The sequence below is a fragment of the Hypanus sabinus genome, chromosome 31, assembly GCF_030144855.1.
Source record: "Hypanus sabinus isolate sHypSab1 chromosome 31, sHypSab1.hap1, whole genome shotgun sequence".
Lineage (NCBI taxonomy): Eukaryota > Metazoa > Chordata > Chondrichthyes > Myliobatiformes > Dasyatidae > Hypanus > Hypanus sabinus.
In genome coordinates, this window is record NC_082736.1 from 842,641 (window position 1) to 859,934 (window position 17,294).

The 17,294-nt window shown below is 49.5% G+C and overlaps 1 protein-coding gene across 2 annotated transcripts in view; it reads right to left on the reverse strand.

Moving 5' to 3' along the window:
• nxf1b (nuclear RNA export factor 1b) overlaps nucleotides 1–17,294 on the reverse strand; it is a 100,440-nt gene that overhangs the window by 39,603 nt on the left and 43,543 nt on the right. For both annotated transcript variants that reach the window (XR_009508756.1, XM_059954912.1), the window contains exons 5-9: nucleotides 13,069–13,173; nucleotides 11,045–11,125; nucleotides 4,249–4,318; nucleotides 2,876–2,964; nucleotides 868–975 (exon numbers count right to left, since the gene is read on the reverse strand). Coding sequence is in view for 1 of the 2 variants with exons in the window: in XM_059954912.1 (XP_059810895.1) it covers nucleotides 868–975; nucleotides 2,876–2,964; nucleotides 4,249–4,318; nucleotides 11,045–11,125; nucleotides 13,069–13,173 (453 nt within the window). In the remaining variant the exon portion in view is untranslated. The remainder of the gene's footprint in view (nucleotides 1–867; nucleotides 976–2,875; nucleotides 2,965–4,248; nucleotides 4,319–11,044; nucleotides 11,126–13,068; nucleotides 13,174–17,294) is intronic.

The following is a 17,294-nucleotide window of genomic DNA, read 5'->3' on the forward strand; positions in this document are numbered from 1 at the left end:
AGGCTTTAAGCAATTCAGCCACTGAATTAATTCAGAACTATTTTACCAATCTGTTCCTGGCAGTCACCAAGATTATGTCCTTGCATCAATCAGCAGTTTTTTAATGCGTTATCAATGTCAAAAATGTTTTGTTTTTAAAGTTGGACTGGTTGCTGCTTTTCAAAAGCAGGCAGATCCTTAAAATGATGGTTAAGACCAAACTCATTAAGACAAATGGGCAGTCAGCAGGTCGTTTGCTGGAGTTAATGTCGTAACACAACAGTGATGCGCCTTTAGTTGTGGGTGCTCCCTGGTTTGCATTAGCCCTGCCATGGATGGTCCCAAACCCAGAGGGTTGGACATGCGGTGAGCAACCCCATCCCATAAAAATCCCAACAGAAGCTCCAAAGGACCCACCCCTGGGAGGGGAGGATATCAGGAAGATGGGGACAACTTGAAAACCTGGCCCAGGACAGAGGACGCTGGTGAGTGAGTGGCTGGTGTCCTATGCCCCAGTAGGGAGGGAGTGATGGACTGTACATAAAACGGGGTAACAAAACCCGAAGTGTCGCTGGTACTTGAGCGTGACAGAAAGGATCTGAGGACAACTGTAAGCATTGTCTACTGTGTAGGAATGGAGTTTGTGGCTGCATTTCCAACTTGCAAGCTGTTCAGGCTCTAAATAGTCCCTCTGAACAGAACCCAGAGATCTGTGCATTGATCCCAGTCCACAACTCCAGACTTGTCAACCATCACAGTAAGGGGCAAAAAAAGTGTTCCTTATGGAGCAAATGAAGAATAGGAGACTAAAATCAATGAAAGGCAGTGCCTAACTACCAGTGCCTACATGAGAAATGTAACAGAGCTGGAACATCAGCGCCCACTCACCTCGTTTCTGGAAAGGTTCAGTATTTTCAAATTGGGAACTTTGGAAATGAGTTCTGCCAGGTCATCCAGTCGGTAGAGCTTGTTGTTGCCGAGGTTGAGGGAGAGCAGCTGGAAAAAGGCACACAAGGTACACTCACGCTTGCTTTCAGTCACAATCTGCAGCATTCCCAACGGGAGGTGCTGCTGGGTCTCCAAGTCAGAAGCAAACAATGTAATTTCTACAGATTGATTCTCGACATGTTGAAAAGTTAAACTGTTATGTGTGCTCAGGCTTTTATTTTGAAATATAACCCTGCTGAGTTTAATTCCGATGGGGCTGCTGGCTTTAAATTTGAAAGTCTGCTGGACCACATGAGGAGAGCAGCCATTTTGTTTTGGCGGAACTTTTCAGTCAGACTGACGAAACAATCCTGTGTTGTCTTTCCTTTGTTCATGCCACTGAAATCATTGTTCAGAAAGGAGAACACTATCTGAGCAGTATTTTGTGTTAACCTAACATAAAAGTTTATTCCTGATGATCAGTATAGTGTTCAACCAGCCTTGGTAATTTACATGATATTGGGGTTCAGAGGGGAGTAGCATCTCTAGTGAAGGGGCTTCTCACGTCCACTCCAGGGCAGCTCTCTCAGCTTTGGTCCGCACTGGACACTCAGCTCTAGCCTGTGGCTTCAAGTAGCTGTTTGCATGAGACAGCGGCTGCACCCTGGTACACCACCGATAGGTGGGCTAAACCAGATGAGGGAGGCCGGCGGCCTCATACCCCAGTGAGATAGGGACACAGCTGTCCGAGCATGCAAAGTCAGCTCCGGTGGACTGGGCAGATGAGAGACAAGGCACTACTGCAGTGCTCTGTGAAGAGTGAAAGACACGACAAGAGACAGAAGACACTAAGGAAGACCCCATTTTGTGACGCTTGTTCACAGCACTGGACCTGAACTGCTGAGGCTGAGAGAGTGGAGCGACTTTTTCACTTTAAAAGCTCTTCTGAACAGGCTTCCTGTCACCGTCGGGTACGAAGGACAATCACCACCTGCTATTAACCTTCTCGAATACGTAACTGCTGACTCATTCTCTGTATAATTTTGGTTACAAGTCTAGCTTCTTATCAATGTGGGACTTAATCATCATAATTCTGCCTTAGTAAATACCGACAGCATTTTTCAGGTTCATTCTCAGTTTTACTCGTACTAGGTGCACGTGTGCGTGCTGCCGAGAGACCGTGCCGACTCTGACTTCACACACAGGGAGAGCAGTGCACCATGGTATGCTCTCAGCTATCACCTGCTGGGGGGTTGTGCTCGGTGAGCTGCGTTCTCTCTCTCAACGGTTTCTCAGAGATTGTTGGTGATTGTCAGGTCACAGAACTCTGGCGGGGGGCAGGGTGAAAATAAGCGGCGGGATAGAGTTTTAACACCGCAAATCAGCGAGTAGTTTTGTTATGTCTCCCCAGTCGGTGAAAAGGGGAAACCTCTTTTTCCACTTTCTCAGGGAGGGAGAGGGGGAAGAGTGAGAGCGAGATGTCAAACTGTTGGGTGAACAACTGATCGTGGTCTCCATCGGAGGGTTCGCTATTGCTTGCTTGGTGGGTGGAAGGTGAGTAGTGGGGTCGATGCAAGGGGGGAGTAGGGAAGCTTTGAGGTTCTAACAGTCACTCATACTTTGGGGCACTTCTGTTTTTGTGGATGTCTGCGAAGAATAAGAATTTCAGGATGTATACTGTATACACTGCTCTGGAGCTACTGAACTATACTTTTATCAAAGTATATTGCGTAGATGTAAATTGTAAGGTAAATGTAAATGTGTTTCAACTTGTTCAAAGGACCTTCTCTGTATTTTACAATATTTAAAAGGCACTTGGACGGGCTCACAAATCAGTGAGTTTCACAGGCCTAGGGGCCAAACAGTTTGTTTTTTGTGCCTACTGTTATTCCATGACCTCACTTCTAATGGCTCCCTAAACCTCTCCAGCAGGAACACTCCCTGGAAATTGCATCCACATACTGCTTACCTCTGGAATGTTTTCTTCTATTATTTTGACAATTGTCCTCATGGAATTCCTCCTGTTTAACACCACTTCAATGCTCTGGGAGACGAGATCTGAACAAACATAGACAGGTATAAATTACTACTGCCCCAAGGCAAGCACCTAATAAACCTGCTGCCCCTTTAATGGGAAAGTAAAGAATCGTGCCACCCAATTGAACAGTGATATATTCCTGCTTTTACACTCAGTGGCCACTAGTGCCAGTGATCAGCCAATCATGTGGCAGCAACTCAGGGCATCAGAGCGTGCGGACACGGTCATGAGGTTCAGTTGTGGTTCAGACCAAACATCAGAACGGGGGAGAAATGTGATCTAAATGACTGACTGTGGAATGATTGTCGGTGCCAGATGGGGTGGTTTGAGTATCTCAGAAACTGCTGATCTCCTGGGATTTTCACACACAACAGTCTCTAGAGTTTACAGAGTATGGTGTGAAAGACAGAAACCATCCAGTGAGGGGCAGTTCTGCAGGTTGTGAATGAGAGAGGTCGGAGGAGAATGGTCAGACAGGTTCAAACTGACAGGAAGGTGACAGTAACTCAATCACGTGTTGTAACAGTGGTGTGCAGAAGAGCATCTCTGGTGGATGGGTCACAGCAGCAAAAGAGTGAGAGAGAGAGAGAGTGAGTGAGTGAATGTGTGTGTGTGTACACGCGTACATGTGCACACAGAGACATAGATATACATTGTGACTACGGGAGTGCAGGGGCTGGGGATCCTGTGTTGAGAACTTGCCTCCAGATACTCCAAAGATACAGGTCACAAGGATGAAGGCAGTTTCCCCACACTCCTTACTTGCCACTTACAAGCAGTCACTCTCTTGTTTCAGGAACCCCAGTCCCTAACCGGTTCTTGTCTGTTCTTCGTGGGGCCAATACAGTTGACATTGTCAACCGCGGCCCTGGGATGGTGACCACAAAGGAATTGGTGCCGCCCCTTTGCTTTCTCCCCTCCCTCCAGGAGGTTTCTCCAAAACCTGAGACACCCATAGCCAGCTGGCGATGTCAGGGCATCAGCACCGGACCCAGAGGCGGATGGTCCTGGGTTCGAATCTGGCTGGCTTTCCATCTCTGTTGGGTTGAGCGTTGAGCTAGCATTAAACGAACAGACAAATGCACCCGACGTACAACAGGGCATGCAAAGGAACAACAAGCACCAGATTCTAGGTGGAAGGTGTGCAGTGAGAATGGGTGTACATGGAACTGACTGGCTGCCTGCCCAAACCCAAACAGAATGATTGCTGCTGGCTTCACATGAACTTGCTCTGGGCTTTGAGGTTCATTGTTAAGGGTGGTCAGTCTTTTATCTGGAAGAACAAATAAACCCCAAATCCATACCTGGGTCACTGCATATACTGTTTAAATCGAGGGCCTGCTGAGATCCATCGTAACGCTTACTCATGCATTGCTGTAAAACAGATGGGTTTGCACCAGATTATTGCCTTAGAACATAGAAAAAGCCCAATACTGCCTCTCAAACCAATTCCTTCATGCAGATTGTCTCTCACACACACACACCTCCATCTGGTATGGGAGCAGATGACCATTGGATGCAAAGTCCTTACAAAAGACAGAGGACAGCTGAGAGGATCATAGGGGCCTCCCTACCATCCAGAGAAGACATTCATCAGGAGCACTGCATACACAGGGCTCTTGGTATTATTAAGGATCCCACCCATCCATCCAGCATCCTCTTTACTATCAGGCAGGAGACTCTGCTACGATAAAAACAAGAACAGCCAGAACGAGAAACAGTTTCTTCCTCAGGCCATTAGGCTTCTGAACACATTGCCACATTGCCTTTGAAGTGTCACTAGTAAATCTGTTCCATACCCTACCATATTTACTATTAATGCACTTTAGTTTGTTGTTTATGTGTGATTCAACTGTAGATTTTATCCTTACCTTCATAAATTACTGTGTGCCTTATGCTGTCTCATTCCTATATACGATATACATTATATACATGTATATAGTTACAATAACATGCACGTGTATATAACAGATATAACCACATATAGTTAAATGACAATAAACTTGACTTGGAATGAGAGAGAGTGGCCTCTATTTTTCCCCTGGAGCCTATTCTCCCCCCTCATTTCAAAGTAAGCTTATTAACAACCTACACACGTCACCATCTACAACCCTGAGATTCATCTTCTTGCGGGCATTTGCAGCGAAAGCCACACCCAACAGGATGAACAGCCAACATACAAGAGAAACAAACTGTGCAATTGCAAAAAGAAAACGTAATAATAAATAAATCAGCAACCAATATTGAGATGCAACTTTGCCATAGCCTCCACATCTGACTGTGACTCTGCCATTACCCCTGCGTGTTAGGGGCGACTTTTAATGACCATTTGATTCAACACCTACATAAATTTAGGGACTTGGAGGAAAACAAAGAACCCGGAGAAAAGCCTCAGGAGAATATCGAAAACCTTCACACAGAGAGGTCAGCACTGGGCCGAAGTTGCATCTCTCAGCTACACTGTTGAAAATTTCCCTCCTACTGGCCACTGCCGCCACACAAAGGAGACTTACACTGCAGCCTATGTACAAAGTCATCAATGTTTGCCTATAAAACAGACTTCTTAACGGTATCAGTTGATGATGTGATGGGATAGAACACACTTATCCTTGTTTATAGCAGTCAGCAAACACACACAACTGATAGGTATACAGTCCTGCGCAAAAGTCTCAGATACATATATACAGCCAGGGTGCCTGAGACTTTTACACAGTACTGTATTTGTCAATGTGGAGCGGAGAGCGAGTTTGTGAATCTGGCGGGAGCAAAGGATGTTGGGAATGGTGAGGGTGGAGCGCCGCGGGAGGGGTGTGGGACAGGGGGCAGAGAAGGAGTGTCAGGGGTGGGTACAGACACACCCAGCCCTGAGACACCAGGCAAGGTCATTTGATTCCAAACAATCGGTTTATTGATCATTACAGAATGTCTCTCTGGTGCTTCCCGCTCCCTCCCCTCTCCCTTCCCCTTTTCCCAACCATGATTCCCCTCTCCCTGCCCCCTTCCCACTCTCAGTCCACAATAGAGACCCAGATCAGAATCAGGTTTATCATCACTCACACGTCAGGAAATTTGTTTTTTTTGCAGTAATATATAAAATCACTGCAGTACTGTGCAAAGCCTTAGGCACCCTATCTATATATATAGATAGTAAAGTTCAAAGTACTGTGCAAAGTTCGTAGACACACACACATATCTATCTATCTAGATATATATATATATATATAATGTGTGTCTACGAACTTTGCACAGTACAGCATTTGTAAAGCAGAGGATCAGTAATTTTCTCCTGGTGTATAGAGTGGATGGTAAGTACGTACACAAATTTAACTTTAATTCATTCTTGGCTGCCCTACAGCACAGAGGTCGATGGCTAATACTGTTGCTAGCCACCAATGCCTGGAAAGAGCGATGCATCCATGAGAGGTAAAAATCAAGACCAGCTCCTCCCACCCACACACACAGGACAATCCTATTAACTTCCCTCAGACTCCACCACCAGCTTATTCTCAGGGATTCATCTACCAAGCCTCATGTCTATGGGCTGACACGAGGTCAATGTGCAAATTCCACACAGAGAGACAGATCAAATCTGAGAGGCGGTGACCGGCTTGCCGTACCACTCTGTCCACCTCTTTGTACCTCAGCCCGAGAGGAATCGCAGCTTGTCTGGTCTATCCACCTCAACTCTTCTGCATCATCTCCGCACCTTCAAAGCCTTGGCATCTTCACAAAGCCTGACCATCTTCACAAAGCCTTGGCATCTTCACAAAGCCTGACCATCTTCACAAAGCCTTGGCATCTTCACAAAGTCTTGGCATCTTCACAAAGCCTGACCATCTTCACAAAGCCTTGGCATCTTCACAAAGCCTGACCATCTTCACAAAGCCTAACCATCTTCACAAAGCCTTGGCATCTTCACAAAGCCTGACCATCTTCACAAAGCCTTGGCATCTTCACAAAGCCTGACCATCTTCACAAAGCCTTGGCATCTTCACAAAGCCTGACCATCTTCACAAAGCCTTGGCATCTTCACAAAGCCTGACCATCTTCACAAAGCCTGACCATCTTCACAAAGCCTTGGCATCTTCACAAAGCCTGACCATCTTCACAAAGCCTTGGCATCTTCACAAAGCCTGACCATCTTCACAAAGCCTTGGCATCTTCACAAAGCCTTGGCATCTTCACAAAGCCTTGGCATCTTCACAAAGCCTGACCATCTTCACAAAGCCTTGGCATCTTCACAAAGCCTGACCATCTTCACAAAGCCTGACCATCTTCACAAAGCCTTGGCATCTTCACAAAGCCTTGGCATCTTCACAAAGCCTGACCATCTTCACAAAGCCTGACCATCTTCACAAAGCCTTGGCATCTTCACAAAGCCTGACCATCTTCACAAAGCCTGACCATCTTCACAAAGCCTGACCATCTTCACAAAGCCTTGGCATCTTCACAAAGCCTGACCATCTTCACAAAGCCTTGGCATCTTCACAAAGCCTGACCATCTTCACAAAGCCTGACCATCTTCACAAAGCCTTGGCATCTTCACAAAGCCTTGGCATCTTCACAAAGCCTGACCATCTTCACAAAGCCTGACCATCTTCACAAAGCCTTGGCATCTTCACAAAGCCTGACCATCTTCACAAAGCCTGACCATCTTCACAAAGCCTGACCATCTTCACAAAGCCTTGGCATCTTCACAAAGCCTGACCATCTTCACAAAGCCTTGGCATCTTCACAAAGCCTGACCATCTTCACAAAGCCTTGGCATCTTCACAAAGCCTTGGCATCTTCACAAAGCCTTGGCATCTTCACAAAGCCTGACCATCTTCACAAAGCCTGACCATCTTCACAAAGCCTTGGCATCTTCACAAAGCCTTGGCATCTTCACAAAGCCTTGGCATCTTCACAAAGCCTGACCATCTTCAGAAAGCCTTGGCATCTTCACAAAGCCTTGGCATCTTCACAAAGCCTGACCATCTTCACAAAACCTGACCATCTTCACAAAGCCTGACCATCTTCACAAAGCCTTGGCATCTTCACAAAGCCTGACCATCTTCACAAAGCCTTGGCATCTTCACAAAGCCTGACCATCTTCACAAAGCCTGACCATCTTCACAAAGCCTTGGCATCTTCACAAAGCCTTGGCATCTTCACAAAGCCTTGGCATCTTCACAAAGCCTGACCATCTTCAGAAAGCCTTGGCATCTTCACAAAGCCTTGGCATCTTCACAAAGCCTGACCATCTTCACAAAACCTGACCATCTTCACAAAGCCTGACCATCTTCACAAAGCCTTGGCATCTTCACAAAGCCTGACCATCTTCACAAAGCCTGACCATCTTCACAAAGCCTGACCATCTTCACAAAGCCTTGGCATCTTCACAAAGCCTGACCATCTTCACAAAGCCTGACCATCTTCACAAAGCCTTGGCATCTTCACAAAGTCTTGGCATCTTCACAAAGCCTGACCATCTTCACAAAGCCTGACCATCTTCACAAAGCCTTGGCATCTTCACAAAGCCTGACCATCTTCACAAAGCCTGACCATCTTCACAAAGCCTTGGCATCTTCACAAAGCCTGACCATCTTCACAAAGCCTTGGCATCTTCACAAAGCCTGACCATCTTCACAAAGCCTTGGCATCTTCACAAAGCCTAGGCATCTTCACAAAGCCTTGGCATCTTCACAAAGCCTGACCATCTTCACAAAGCCTGACCATCTTCACAAAGCCTTGGCATCTTCACAAAGCCTTGGCATCTTCACAAAGCCTTGGCATCTTCACAAAGCCTGACCATCTTCACAAAGCCTTGGCATCTTCACAAAGCCTTGGCATCTTCACAAAGCCTGACCATCTTCACAAAACCTGACCATCTTCACAAAGCCTTGGCATCTTCACAAAGCCTGACCATCTTCACAAAGCCTTGGCATCTTCACAAAGCCCGACCATCTTCACAAAGCCCGACCATCTTCACAAAGCCCGACCATCTTCACAAAGCCTTGGCATCTTCACAAAGCCTTGGCATCTTCACAAAGCCTTGGCATCTTCACAAAGCCTAACCATCTTCACAAAGCCTTGGCATCTTCACAAAGCCTGACCATCTTCACAAAGCCTGACCATCTTCACAAAGCCTTGGCATCTTCACAAAGCCTTGGCATCTTCACAAAGCCTGACCATCTTCACAAAGCCTTGGCATCTTCACAAAGCCTTGGCATCTTCACAAAGCCTGACCATCTTCACAAAGCCTGACCATCTTCACAAAGCCTTGGCATCTTCACAAAGCCTGACCATCTTCACAAAGCCTGACAATCTTCACAAAGCCTGACCATCTTCACAAAGCCTTGGCATCTTCACAAAGCCTGACCATCTTCAGAAAGTCTTGGCATCTTCACAAAGCCTGACCATCTTCACAAAACCTTGGCATCTTCACAAAGCCTGACCATCTTCACAAAGCCTGACCATCTTCACAAAACCTGACCATCTTCACAAAGCCTGACCATCTTCACAAAGCCTTGGCATCTTCACAAAGCCTGACCATCTTCACAAAACCTTGGCATCTTCACAAAGCCTTGGCATCTTCACAAAGCCTGACCATCTTCACAAAGCCTGACCATCTTCACAAAGCCTGACCATCTTCACAAAGCCTTGGCATCTTCACAAAGCCTGACCATCTTCACAAAGCCTTGGCATCTTCACAAAGCCTGACCATCTTCACAAAGTCTGACCATCTTCACAAAGCCTTGGCATCTTCACAAAGCCTTGGCATCTTCACAAAGCCTGACCATCTTCACAAAGCCTTGGCATCTTCACAAAGCCTGACCATCTTCACAAAGCCTTGGCATCTTCACAAAGCCTGACCATCTTCACAAAGCCCGACCATCTTCACAAAGCCCAACCATCTTCACAAAGCCTTGGCATCTTCACAAAACCTTGGCATCTTCACAAAGCCTGACCATCTTCACAAAGCCTGACCATCTTCACAAAGCCTTGGCATCTTCACAAAGCCTGACCATCTTCACAAAGCCTGACCATCTTCACTCAAGCATAGATTTCAAGACAAAACAATACATCAGCCAAGTTCTGATGCGAAGATTCAACCCAAAATGACAACAACCTCGACTTCCCTCCCCACAGACGCTGTTCAAATTGTTGACTTTCACTAGCAGATTGCTTGAAACCCTAACCAAGGTCTAAACTATACCGAAAAATCCTCCATGCAACCTGAGTTCATGCTGACTACAGATCACCTGGAACAGAAACCAGTTCATAAAACGACATAGGAGCAGAATTAGGCCATTCGGCCTATCGAGAATGTTCTGCCATTCCATCATGGCTGATTTATTATCTCCCTCAACCCCATTTGCCCGCTTTCTCCACATAATCTTTGATGCAGCGACTCCAAACAACAACCTCTCCAAGAACCCCTCGCTCTCCTCTGCGTTGTTGATGTGCCAATCTTCAACTCTAATCACCGAGAATTGTAGTCGGCCATGGCCCCTCATCTTGTCACTGAGCTTCTCCTCGTGGTAACTCGTGCTCACGTTTCTCTCCCGGAGCTTTCTCAGAGACAGCAGACTGCGAGCTCACTTCACTGTTCCAGGTTCCAACAGTTTCAAAAAAAAATTAATACAAAAAGAATAACTAGATCTAGAAAAGCTGAAATGATTGACTATCTGGAAAATGTTGCCTGAGGAACTGTTGCTTGCTGGTGCCATATTGAAAAGAACTCGCTCTCCTCAGCCATCTGTAAATTCTAATCTCCAGCAAGCCCATCCCACGGGCTCCTCAGTCACCTATAAATTCTAATCTGCAGCAAGCCCATCCCACGGGCTCCTCAGTCACCTATAAATTCTAATCTGCAGCAAGCCCGTCCCACGGGCTCCTCATTCATCTGTAAATTCTAATCTCCAGCAAGCCCGTCCCACGGGCTCCTCAGTCACCTATAAATTCTAATCTCCAGCAAGCCCGTCCCACGGGCTCCTCGGTCACCTATAAATTCTAATCTCCAGCAAGCCCATCCCACGGGCTCCTCAGTCACCTATAAATTCTAATCTCCAGCAAGCCCGCCCCACGGGCTCCTCAGTCACCTATAAATTCTCTTACCTTTATGTGCTCTATTTCTTCTACCTTGAGCTGATTTGAAATGGAAGAGGGTGGGTTTGACTGGTCTATCAGGATCGCAACCTGCAAAAGAAGGTAAACGCACCATTTTTACAATTTGAGACCAAGTTTCATTTGCATTTATATGGCATCGTTCACAACTATGGGATAAGACAGAGCAGCAGAATTAGGTTACTCTGCCCATTGAGTCCATCCCACAATTGTATCATGGCTGATATATTACCCTCTCAATCCCATTCTCCTGCCATCTCCTTGTAAGCTTTGACACCATGATTAATCAAGAAACCATGAATCTCTGCCTCTGACACACCCAATAACCAATAGCCCAATAGCCTCCAGAGTAATCTGTGGCTAAGAATTCCACAGAGTCACCACCCTCTGGTCCTGGACTCCCCCACTACAGGAAACATCCTCTCCACATCCACTCTGTCTGTGTCCTCTGGTCCTAGACTCCCCCAATATAGGAAACATCCTCTCCACATCCACTCTATCTGTGTCCTCTGGTCCTAGACTCCCCCACTATAGGAAACATCCTCTCCACATCCACTCTATCTGTGTCCTCTGGTCCAAGACTCCTCCACGATAGGAAACATCCCGTCCACATCCACTCTATCTGTGTCCTCTGGTCCTAGTCTCCCCCACTATAGGAAATATCCTCTCCACATCCACTCTATCTGTGTCCTCAGTCCCAGAGTCCCCCAATATAGGAAACATCCTGTCCACATCCACTCTATCTGTGTCCTCTGGTCCTAGACTCCCCCACTATAGGAAACATCCTCTCCACATCCACTCTATCTGTGCCCTCTGGTCCTGGACTCCTCCACGATAGGAAACATCCCGTCCACATCCACTCTATCTGTGTCCTCTGGTCCTAGTCTCCCCCACTATAGGAAATATCCTCTCCACATCCACTCTATCTGTGTCCTCAGTCCTAGACTCCCCCACTATAGGAAACATCCTCTCCACATCCACTCCATCTGTGTCCTCTGGTCCTAGACTCCCCCACTATAGGAAACATCCTCTCCACATCCCCTCTATCTGTGTCCTCTGGTCCTAGACTCCCCCACTATAGGAAACATCCTCTCCACATCCACTCCATCTGTGTCCTCTGGTCCTAGACTCCCCCACTATAGGAAACATCCTCTCCACATCCACTCTATCTGTGTCCTCTGGTCCTAGACTCCCCCACTATAGGAAACATCCTCTCCACATCCACTCTATCTGTGCCCTCTGGTCCTGGACTCCTCCACGATAGGAAACATCCCGTCCACATCCACTCTGTCTGTATCCTCTGGTCCTAGACTCCCCCACTGTAGGACACTGTAGGACTCCCACACATCCAGAGTGGGAGAGTCCAGGACAAGATGACACAGCCTCAGGATAGAGAGGCTTCTGTTTAAAACAGAGATGCGGAGAATTTCTTTAGCCGGGGGTGGTGAATTTGTGGAGGCCAGTTCGTCGGGTGTATTTAAGGCACAGCTTGATAGGTTCTTGATTGGACATGGAATCAACGGTTACGGGGAGAAGGATTAGCCATGATTAAGTGCCAGAGCAGATTTGATGGGCCAAATGGCCTAATTCTGCTGTGATGTCTTATGGTCTCTATTATGGGCTGAAAGTGGGAAGGGGGCAGGGGGAGGGGAATCATCTTTGGGAAAAGGGGAAAGGAGAGGGGAGGGAGCGGGAAGCACCAGAGAGACATTCTGTAATGATCAATAAACCATTGTTTGGAATCAAATGATGTTGCCTGGTGTCTCAGGGCTGGGTGTGTCTGCACCCGCCCCTGACTCTCCTTCTCTGCCACCTGTCTCACACCCCTCCCACGGCACTCCACCCTCACCAGTCCCCACATCATTTGCTCCCGCCAGATTTACAAACTCGCTCTCTGCTCCATGTCGACAAATACAGTACTGTGCAAAAGTCTTTGGTACCCCAGCTCTCTGTCACATGGTGACATAGATGTACTTTGAGATATTATTGTTGTTGAAACACATAAAGCCAGTTACCCGGTAAGAATCTTTGCCAGTAATCTTCCTGGATATTTGCCTCAAAGCACTTGCTGTTGCAAAATCTTCCACATAGAATGACGCCCGGTTACCATCATAATGGAACTGTCAAGCACAAAAATTACCACTGAGAAATAATGCAATTCAATCCATCACACAGCGAGTCCTAAATGACAGAAGTACCTGGCCCAAAGTGGACTCCTTACGAATTCCATTCCGTTGCTTTGCCAAAGGCCATCGATCTATGTCCATCAGAGTTTGAGGCAGTGCATGCCAGCTATCAGTGTTATAATAATATAATTCCCCCTCTGCTATCAGATTCCTGAACAGCAGTAATTTTATTTAATTCATTAAATACAGGGGATGCCAGTTGATTGGGACACATCCAGACCAGTACATTTCGGCCCAATTAAGTGACTGCTCCAATTAGCCGAAGTTTCATGGAAACAGTTAAAAAGGTGTGTAAAAAGACAAACTGAGAAACAGATTATGTGTTTAAATGAAACAGAACAAATTAGAACACTACTAACAGTACTACAGTACTATAAAGCTGTGTATTAGTTCCTAATAGTTATCATCCAGTGTATACTGCCCTGTTCTTTTGATTGACTCTCAATGAACAAGATTAGCGCAGATAATGGACTGCCTTCATACAATACTTTCAACAAATGCATCTTGCAAATTTTTACTTTCATTGTAATAGTCAAGGTGATTCTCTACACCTTAAATTCTTCAGAGTTCCTGCCTTGAGGTGGTGAATTAGTTTCATTTTCCAGCGTCTCTATGAGCCCGAATGCTGGAAGTGAGCAAACAGTTCAGAATTGCCTTGCTGTTTATTTCTCGCCAACTATCAGCGACAAAAACCACTGCTTTTTGAACCCAAACACATGGCAGTGACTCTATCTAAAAACTGCCTGTTGCTGCTAGATAAAACCTGCTTGGCAACAGTCTCCTGCCCCAGTCAAGCAATACAGCATCCCAAGTAAACAAAGAGAATCCTGGCTACTGTATTGATCAGTTCTTGTTCTTTAAGAGTCGTCCCGATTAACTGGAGTCCACTGTATATTTCCTATTGTAACTTAGAGTCTTTCATGTATTGCACTGTACTGCTGCCATTAAACAACACAAGCTTGCAATATTAAACCTGATTTTCATTAAGATAACAATGCTTTTGCCTTACTAAAGCAAGCCTACGTTAAAGCTGTTGAGAAGCCTTGATTCATGTGGGTTCACCCTCCTGATGAAGGGTTTCGGCCCGAAACGTCGTCACTCCCTCCTCCCATAGATGCTGTCTGGCCTGCTGAGTTCTGCCAGCATTTTGTGTTTTTATTTATTTCCAGCATCTGCAGATTCGCTCGTGTTGCCTTTGAATTCACTACTGCGAAGCCTCTTCCAGTGATGCCTACACTGAAGGAGTTCAGATCTTCTCTCCGATGGGAGTTCAGCGACAGCCTCTCTCTCTGCTCCCAACCTACTATTTCTTCAGCCCTGAAACTTCTTGACCACACGCTAACCCAGACCCGGATTTCCAGTCACATCTCCTTCCTTGGTGCGTGTCTCCTCAACCAACTGACTCCAACGGGCTTCAGGATTCATTTCCAAGCCTCCCGATTTGGACCTTCGGAGGATCACAGGTACTCACAGGTAATTGACTCTGCCTCCAGCTGGGCTGTGAGAGCAACCACCTCTGGCCTCCCTTTCCTCGTACCTCCGGGACACCTTCTTGGCCATGTGTCGTGGACCCACCCGCTATTTCATCCTTTGTCGGATTCATGCGTGCAATCATCGCTTTTTTACTTTGTTTCATCCGTCAAACACCACAAAATCGCCCATCTGTGGACCCCAGAGTCCGTCGGCTCTGATGCCAACATGCATGAATCTCGGATCAAAACCCCCGCTGCCAATCACGGCACTGGACAGACCCCGAACCCTGACTCCAGTACCACCAACGCAGGTTCCTACAGCCATGGACACCCCCTCAGAGACTCCGGCCTTGAACTTCTAGTCGGACCTCCACGCCTGCCCTCTCCCCCCTCCCCCACGCTGGATCCCAGCCTTGACCTCCGAGCTGGACCTCCACGCCTGCCCTCTCCCCTACCCCCACCAGCACGCTGGATCCCAGCCTTGACCTCCGAGCTGGACCTCCACGCCTGTCGTCTCCCCTCTTCCCCCACCAGCACGCTGGATCCCAGCCTTGACCTCCGAGCTGGACCTCCATGCCTGCCGTCTCCCCTCTCCCCCCACCAGCACGCTGGATCCCAGCCTGGACCTCCGAGCCGGACCTCCACGCCTGCCATCTCCCCCCCCCCACGCTGGATCCCAGCGTTGACCTCCACGCCTGCCATCTCCCCCGCCCCACACTGGATCCCAGCCTTGACCTCCGAGCTGGACCTCCACGCCTGCCATCTCCCCCCCCCACGCTGGATCCCAGCCTTGACCTCCGAGCTGGACCTCCACGCCTGCCCTCTCCCCCCTCCCCCACGCCGGATCCCAGCCTTGACCTCCGAGCTGGACCTCCACGCCTGCCCTCTCCCCTCTCCCCCCACCAGCACGCTGGATCTCAGCCTTGTCCTCCGAGCTGGACCTCCATGCCTGCCCTCTCCCCTCTCCCCCCACCAGCACGCTGGATACCAGCCTTGACCTCCGAGCTGGACCTCCACGCCTGCCATCTCCCCCCCCCACGCTGGATCCCAGCCTGGACCTCCGAGCCGGACCTCCAGGCCTGCCATCTCCCCCCACCCCACCAGCACGCTGGATCCCAGCCTGGTCCTCTGAGCTGGACCTCCACGCCTGCCCTCTCCCCTCTCCCCCCACCAGCACGCTGGATCCCAGCCTTGACCTCCGAGCTGGACCTCCACGCCTGCCCTCTCCCCTCTCCCCCCACCAGCACGCTGGATCCCAGCCTGGAGCTCCGAGCTGGACCTCCACGCCTGCCCTCTCCCCTCTCCCCCCACCAGCATGCTGGATCCCAGCCTGGACCTCCGAGCTGGACCTCCACGCCTGCCCTCTCCCCCCACCTGCACGCTGGATCCCAGCCTTGACCTCCGAGCTGGACTCCACGCCTGCCCTCTCCCCCCTCCCCCACGCTGGATCCCAGCCTTGACCTCCGAGCTGGACCTCCACGCCTGCCCTCTCCCCTCTCCCCCCACCAACACGCTGGATCACAGCCTCGACCTCCGAGCTGGACCTCCGAGCTGGACCTCCACGCCTGCCATCTCCCCTCTTCCCCCACCAGCACGCTGGATCCCAGCCTTGACCTCCGAGCTGGACCTCCACGCCTGCCCTCTCCCCTCTCCCCCCACCAGCAGGCTGGATCCCAGCCTGGAGCTCCGAGCTGGACCTCCACGCCTGGCCTCTCCCCTCACCCCCCACCAACACGCTGGATCCCAGCCTTGACCTCCGAGCTGGACCTCCTCACCTGCCCTCTCCCCTCTCCCCCCACCAGCACGCTAGATCCCAGCCTGGACCTCCGAGCTGGACCTCCACGCCTGCCCTCCCCCCTCTTCCCCCACCAGCACGCTGGATCCCAGCCTTGACCTCCGAGCTGGACCTCCACGCCTGCCCTCTCCCCTCTTACCCCACCAGCATGCTGGATCCCAGCCTTGACCTCCGAGCTGGACCTCCACGTCTGCCCTCCCCCTCTCCCCCCACCAGCACGCTGGATCCCAGCCTTGTCCCCCGAGCTGGACCTCCACGCCTGCCATCTCCCCTCTCCCCCACCAACACGCTGGATCCCAGCCTTGACCTCCGAGCTGGACCTCAACTCCTGCCCTCTCCCCTCTCCCCCCACCAACACGCTGGATCCCAGCCTTGACCTCCGAACTGGACCTCCACGCCTGCCATCTCCCCTCTCCCCCCACCAACACGCTGGATCCCAGCCTTGACCTCCGAGCTGGACCTCCACGCCTGCCATCTCCCCTCTTCCCTCACCAACACGCTGGATCCCAGCCTTGACCTCCGAGCTGGACCTCGACGCCTGCCCTCTCCCCTCTCCCCCCACCAGCACGCTGGATCCCAGCCTGGACCTCCGAGCTGGACCTCCACGCCTGCCCTCCCCTCTTCCCCCTCCCCCACGCTGGATCCCAGCCTTGACCTCTGAGCTGGACCTCCACGCCTGCCATCTCCCCTCTCCCCCCACCAACACGCTGGATCCCATGCCTTGACCTCCGAGCTGGACCTCCACGCCTGCCCTCTCCCCTCTTCCCCCACCAGCACGCTGGATCCCA